This window comes from Panthera onca, chromosome C1, assembly GCF_046562875.1.
Source record: "Panthera onca isolate mPanOnc1 chromosome C1, mPanOnc1 haplotype 2, whole genome shotgun sequence".
NCBI lineage: Eukaryota > Metazoa > Chordata > Mammalia > Carnivora > Felidae > Panthera > Panthera onca.
Window position 1 is genome coordinate 54,955,554 of NC_138346.1, and position 7,719 is coordinate 54,963,272.

Sequence of the window (7,719 nt, forward strand, 5' to 3'; positions counted from 1 at the left end):
AAACAGCTGAAGGAAACCACTTTCTCCAAACCTATGCTTATACTTTCTCTGAGGATAAGTCATGTCTCTGGGGTAGTCGAAGGAACACTGTTTTTACTTCTAATCTTCAACCTGAAAACACATTTACGTCTCAAAAATTATTTATAAAGTGAAGGAGCTAAAATGAAGAACACAAAGTCAAGGCAAGACATAACTTTCTTATGTGCAAGCAGTGGCAATGGAAAAATCTCAGTAATTTTTAAGTAAAAATGCACCCAAAAAGAGGAAAGGCAAAGAAGAAGTAGATATAAAACAACAGGCTGAGATAGATGAGGTCCCCTTCAGCGTCAATGCTCTTTTGAGTTTGTGCCAGAAAGGATGGATATTTGAGTCTCTTTTTGAAAGCAGACATGGACATGGATTAGTGGGGAGAAATACTAGATCAGTGTAAGCAGGAGGTGATGTACTGCTGTTCACAGTCTCCTAGCATGACCTGCCCTCCACATGGCATGGAAAGATAAGTGGCAGGCACTCCTCTTTTGTATCTTGTGTTCTCTTGTGAAGGACCGTAACCTGTGATTGTTCCATTAATATCTACCTCCCCCACTGGGCTATTATCTCCCTGAGGGCAGAGACTGTATTTACTTTTACTCATTTCATCTCACCAATGCCTAACATGGCACCTAGTATGAAATAAGTGCTCAGTAGATATTTTGCAACGGGAGAATAAAAATAAGGCGCTTAAGAAAATAAAACCAGTCATTAAAAATGACTTTATATGGCCTAGAATTGTCAAATTCATACTGACAGAAAGTAGAAGTGGTTGGGGGGATGGGAGAATGGATAGTTCAGTGTTTAATGGGTAAAGAGTTTCAGTTTGGGAAGATGAAAAAGTTCTGGAGCTGGATGATGGATGGTTGCACCAATGTGAGTGTACTTAATGCCATTGAACTGTGCACTTAGAAGTGGTTAAAATGGTAAATTTCATGTTATATATTTTACCATAATAATAATAATAATAAAGGATGGCTTTCCTAAGGAAAAAAAGAGGGGTTATTCTTAGGAGGGTCTGAGGGATCACCTAACAAGGGAGCCTCTGATGTTTAGGAGCTACGTGTTCACATGGAATGTAGACAAAACAAAGCAGAATTTGCCGGTGGAAGAAGGTTCCTCAGATCATGATTTGAAAGACATTCATCTGATTCAACCCCTTCATTAGAGATGAAAACTAGGGCTTTCTCTCCTCTCTTTCATAAGGTCTATCACATTTCATTCAGAGACTAGAGGTCAGTTTACCCATTTCTTAGTCATGGGATGGGACTGTGCCCAGTTTAAACAGACAGATGGTTTCAAGTTCAGTAACGCTTGTGTCAGGGCCCCGAGCTCTAATTCACTGTAGCTTTTCTTAGGTTGTCTGTCTGAAGTTGAGTTTGTGACTTGGAAAAAAACTCAATGACTAACTCAAAGCTTTGGCTTTTCTGTGTTGAAGGAGAAGGCGCAGGTAGAAGATATTTTGACTGTCAATGGAACAGGAGAGGGTCAGCTCCCACAGCACCTGACGCAGCTGCTCTCTGACAAAGAGGATGCTGTCCAAGGCCATCTCCTGCCTCCAGACATGCTTTTGGGGGAAGAATATGAGTGTGTCTCACCTGATGACATCTCCTTGCCTCCACTCCCGGAAAGCCCTGATTCCCCCCTTGCCCCTGCTGACATGGAAGTGGAGGGGCGGTCTAGCCCTCCCCGCAGCCTTCCCATGAGCAACTACAGGATGCAGACAGGGGCCAGCTGTCCAGGGGAGGCCCAGGAATCTGGCATCCCACCACCTGCTGCTTTTGCTGATGCTTACAATGATAAGAGAGAAACATTTTCAAGTCATTTTCAGAGGCCCTCTCCCCAGTTCAAAGCTGAAGTCCCATTAACCTCCCAAGGAATTTTGGAAAAAAGTACTGCCTTCTGCAAAATCAGTGCTAAACATCCAGAGAGCATGCTGAGTGAAGTGCATGAGAGAGCTTTACAGCAGCACCCTCAGGCTCAGGGAAGTTTGCTAGAAACATGGGAGAAAGTGCATGCTGATAACAATGTCACTAAAACCCAAGACAGGCTGCATGCTTCCCAGGATGCATTCTCAGGCCTTGGGTTTCGATCAGGCTCCAGCCAGGCCTATCAGAGGCAAACGGTCCCCCAAGAGGAGATTAAATGTACATCAGCAAAGAACACCGTGGTCAGCCTTGCTGGCCAGGCACCTAATTTCTCCAGGCTTCAGTCTAATGTAACTGTCATGGAAGGTTCTCCAGTGACTTTGGAAGTTGAAGTGACAGGATTTCCAGAGCCTACACTGACATGGTGGGTAGCTTACAATGACAAGTCATAAACAAACACATTGAATGACTGAGCAAATCATTCTGTGTGCACTAACTGAAAGGTTTAGGGACAGCTGATTAATATTCTGCAACACTGCAAATCTGCATGATTCAGCCTCACACCGGCCCCCAACTCTGACTGTAGTCCCAGCATGGCTAAAACCCCCTAGAAAGAAAAGTAACCACATAAAATAATAGTTGACTAACTCCAAAAGCACTGCAACTTAGCTGTGTTCTTTTTTGTTTGTTTTTGTTTTCTGGTATTAGTTTAACATTCCACATTTCTGAAGACTATGGGTTGAAATTCTTTCCCCTTGTTTATGTCTACAAAAGCATGACATTTTCTTAGTCTAACATCCCATATTCGATTCAAAAACATACGAATGTGGGTTTTTCTCTTTTCCTTCATTTGCCTATTTCATCTTTTCCCTCTTCCCAACAGAGTCACACACCACTTTTGTGATATTTGTTTGTTTCACTAAGATTTCTTTCCATAAATTTCTTCAGTATGAGAGATGGAATAAAAATATTTCTTTCACAGTTGCTCCCGGTGACAGGTAATAAACCCATTTTTGAAAGGTGGTGTAATAACTGAGCTGTAAACCATAGGATTTCCCTCTGGAGACATCATTATTTTTTAGCGTGTTTGTTTTAATAGAGAGTAAACTGCAGAATACAGGGTTTGAATCACTGTTGTTTTAAAAAGTAGTTCTCACTTTCTCAACACGTGGGTTACTTCTAAACATTTAGAAATTTTTTTATCTTTGAAAAACAAAATTAATTCTTGTTCTTAAGTAGATTTATCTGAGGACAAAGTTACAAATAGGTGAGACTGAATTCATACTCATCAACTAAGATAAGTAAGGTAACATTTACTTATCATAATATTTCGGTAGACATTAACAGTTCCGATGACTGTGTGTGCCCATTGACGATACTTGAAGTGTGAGGTGGTTATCTGAAGAATCTATGGGAAAACTTTGGTTCCTCAGATCATTAAAAGAAACTGCACTTATGCTACAGTGCAGCTGTTTGTGCTTCTGTTTTATTTTGTTGTTTTTACAATTGCATGTTTTTGACAGATGAGGAATTTCATATTTATGAATTTGAAAGATATTTAATTCATTATTAAATATCAGTTCACCCCAAAGAAAATGTCGTCTGCAGTGTTTCTTGGTTTTGTCCACACAACAAATAACTTAGTTAGTATTTCTTGAAGAACTATTGCAATATTGTGAAAAGATACCTTGCTTTTGGATTTACAATTAAGTTTTGCTCAATTAACAACTGGCAAAGTCTTGGAATCATACATCCTTAGGACACTCATAAAAATGCAAAGTTATCACTTAGGCAATGGGAACAGAAAATGACTCAGGTTTGTCACCACTTCTTAGGTGAAGGAACATGGGTGTAAATAAATAGAAAAGAATCTAGAATATACAAAATAAATTATTTGCTTTCTAAAAAGAGGCAGCTAAGTGCTTGTGTTTATAGGAAACTTTTCAAAACATGTCATTAACAGTAATAATCCAATTACATAAATGCCTTTCATAATTAGAAATCATTTTCTTCTAATGAAATTAATTCATAGAAATTAAATGAGTTCATTTCACCAGGAAATGCTGTATAAGTGCCTTTCTCTAAAACAGCATATTAATACTCTGACGTGGATCTTGTGGGGTCCACGAATACAATGGGATGGATGAGTCTTGCTCCAACATAGATTCCCAGAAGTCACAGGCTGCTGTTCCATAGCAGCTAAAAGAATGACACAGGCCAAAGAGAGGCATACCATTTCACACTCTAGGTGATTGTTGCTATAAGTAAATGGTGGCCCTGTGTGGCCAGATGGTCTGGGGTTTTTCAAAGAGTAGTTGGATATCTGGATTTTTATATGCAATATTCCAATTGTTAAATGTTGTTGAAAAATTCAATTTTTTAAAAACATGGTCTGACTCAATCACACACTTCTCTGGCCACAAGTCGCCAACCTCTGCTTGAAGGATGAACAGCCCCATTGGAATTTGTGGCAGCTGCAAAGTTCCTGCTAATACTAGAGACTATTGCCAGTGGTAATGGGTTTGTTTGCAATGGTTTTTAGATCTTGGAAATGATGTGAATATACAGTGATCCTAACTTTAAAAACTGACTCTCTGCTTCAGGTACAAGAAGGGCCAGAAATTGTCTGCAGATGGGCACTTACAGGTTTTACACAAGGAGACAAGACATTCGGTGTTCATTCCGAAGGCATGCGAGGCAGACGCAGGCCTCTATGTGGCTCGGGCCCAAAACTCTAATGGCATTCTCTCTTCCAATGTCATCCTCCACGTGACAGGTAACCACAGGTCGCCAATCACAAGAATAAACTGGATAACACTGTGTGTCGTCTATATTAGTGTGTCCCTAATGTACTGGGTACTCACACAGTAACTGTGGGGCTAGCACTCCTGGATGTCATTCTCATGAGCCTAAAGAACAATGCTATGGTTGTTTATTTTCCTGTATCTCCCACAGAACATCCTCCATGAAGCGTACCCCCATTCTGGTCATGTTGTTTGTTCAGCTAATCCCACTGCTCAGTGAAATAATCACATTTTCTTTAGTGTTTTAGTATATTTGAAGATGTTGGTAAATTATTAGCAGTGGATAAGCATACATTTTTGTATTCTAGAGAGATGTGTTCAAGACAAAAGCACAGTAAAATACACTGTTTATTCCCTCCCAGTTTAAGAGCATGTATATTAAGGTTCGCTTCAGTAGAAAGATGTGAGTTAAATTTCAAATTCAATTGTTTGATAATTTTTTTCAGTTTATTTTTTAAAGAGAGAGAGAGGGAGAGCAGGGAGGGGCAGAGAGAGAGGTGGAGAAAGAGAGAGAATCCCAAGCAGGCTCCATACTGTCAGTGCAGAGCTGGACACAGGGCTTGAACTCACAAACCATGACATGATGACCTGAACCGAAACCAAGAGTCAGACACTTAACTGACTGAGCCACCAAGACACCCCCAATAACTTGTTTTTAATTGTGGTCATAAACATCTCTTTGTAGAATAACAGTAGAAATATTGAAGTTGTAGTTTTCATTATTGCATAAGCTGTCCTTTCATCTTGTTTTATGTCTTTATCTCATTTATTGAAATACATTCTATATATTTTCAACCTAGCCTTCCATCCTAAGTCTGGGGAGGCCATCGTAAATAATCATTCCTCATGCTGATCTCATGGGTTTCACAGTGGAGAATAGATGTGCTGTTAACTTCAAATGAAGTTTCAAACTTCCATCAGCTGTACATGTCATAGAGCAAAATGGAGCACAGGCTGCAGATGGACCAACATAATTCCTGTCATGCCACTGTCACCTTTTGGGTAGCCATGTATATACACCAGCAACCTGCTCTTCCTGCTTCTAATCTTGATTCTTCAACTATTTTTGCAGCCTGTGGTATAGACATCTCAATGTCTCAGTTTCCCATTTGGAAAATGGGTTCATTATCTACCTCTTGGGCAATTGAGCATTTTTGTTTCATGTCTTGTAAACATTTGGAAATGCAAAGCATTCTATGAAGGCTAAACGTAATTATATTGGTTGATGTAATTTATCATCACACTGCCTCCTGCCCACTCTTCTCTTTCAGATGCTATTTCTTTAGGATATTAAAGGAATAATATTAGTCTGTGATTTCCAAGCTTTCCCGTGTGGGATGTTGATGGTTTATGAATTGGAAGTCAAATTCCTTTCTAATTTTGTAAGACTGTATCTTATTCAAAGACTTGAAATTAACCATAGTAGGATGCATTTAGTATGATAAAAGGGAAAAAGAAGAGTGTAATAAGACAACATAAGGTGAATTCTATCCTTCTAATTATCACTGTAATACTGAAGAATGCTCTATACATTTCTGAAATATATCATTCAGAAAAGAGGGTCTTTTTCTGGTTCCTTTTAAAAATAAACATGAATGAGAGAGGCATTTGTTTTTAAATTTTAAACATAGTCTTGTCATGGTAGGCTAAAATCATTGGTTGAAAGAATAATTTATTACATATTTTAATGAAGAGAAGGAATTAATTATGTTGCTGCAAGACTGTCTACAATAATATTTAAATGTAATATATTCAAGTTAATATTAAAAAGTTACCAAAGGTTATCTGAAGACATGAAATGTGTGGTTGTGTAAAGTTGACATATTTTCCTATGCATTCAATTTAATTAAAAAATTAAATCACTTAATTTTCTTCCAAATTTTGACAGAAATCTATTAAAAGCTTATATATAACATCCTAGGGAATCTTTGGTCCAGTTTCACATATTTTTCATATCTTGCCTAACTGCTGCTCCCATGTTGAAGCTAAATAGTAAAATCTATTCATGTCCAAAGAGGGTGGTCAGGACCAGGTAACAAATTCTTCTCCCACTCTATGTCTCTTTCCTGTTAATTCAGTAAGATCTCCCTTCCCACTTTGTCATCTTGATGAAATTTGTGGCTTAAGGTTATTAGGGCATGGAAATAGCTGATTTGTTTTACCTGTTGCATGCCACTTAAAGGCTAATCCTTTGAGGATTGTATATCCATGATGTATGACTAAATAAGGCATAAAAACCTCTGATACATTGGATGTATATATACCAAATATAACATGTATTTGATATATGTTTCAAATGTATGTATATACATACACATATATGTACACACACATAGAACCCAAATATTGGGAAAAAGCATTATACTGATATTCAAGATATATAGGTCAAGATATATAGTTCAGCTAGCTATCTGTATATCAGTCTATCTGTCCAATCATTCATCTATCCAACCATCCATCCATCCATCCATACATCCAAGTATTTACCTATCTACTTACCTACCTATTACCTACCTATCTACCTACCTACCTACCTATTCTTTTGCGCTATTGATTGACTATCTAGTAATTCCAGCAGCAGTGAACAATAATTAACTATTCAATTATTCTTCCAGCTATATTTTAATTTCAAAGACTTACATGTGATTTTCTTTTTGCCTGGATTTCTGTCTTGATAAAAGAATTCTCCTTATGCAAGTGTGAACTAAACTTACTGATTAAAAATGAAAAACCTGGGAAATTCAAGTGATGTTTCTATTTAAAAATATATACATTTATACCCATTTACTTTAGAGAAAATTCTGGACAGTTAGTAATACCAAAACACTTTTCAACAAGAAAATATAAATGACAAGGAAGATTAAAAGGAACATATACTTGACACCTTGAAGGAATGCAAAACAAAATGAATTTGAGTTTCCTATGAGGCATGATAACTGAGCTTTCCAGTTCTGATTTTCTAATAAAAAGTGTATAAACATTTGGTGGTAAAATTATTTTCATACTCAATTCGAAGA

At 37.7% G+C, this 7,719-nt stretch overlaps 1 protein-coding gene across 3 annotated transcripts in view; it reads left to right on the forward strand.

The window, feature by feature from the left end:
* CCDC141 (coiled-coil domain containing 141) overlaps positions 1 to 6,569 on the forward strand; it is a 203,580-nt gene extending 197,011 nt beyond the window's left edge. For all 3 annotated transcript variants that reach the window (XM_060621974.3, XM_060621973.3, XM_060621975.3), the window contains 2 exons: positions 1,469 to 2,322; positions 4,502 to 6,569. In XM_060621974.3, the coding sequence (XP_060477957.3) occupies positions 1,469 to 2,322; positions 4,502 to 4,769 (1,122 nt within the window). In that variant the 3' untranslated portion in view covers positions 4,770 to 6,569. The remainder of the gene's footprint in view (positions 1 to 1,468; positions 2,323 to 4,501) is intronic.
* The last annotated feature ends 1,150 nt before the right edge of the window (positions 6,570 to 7,719 follow it).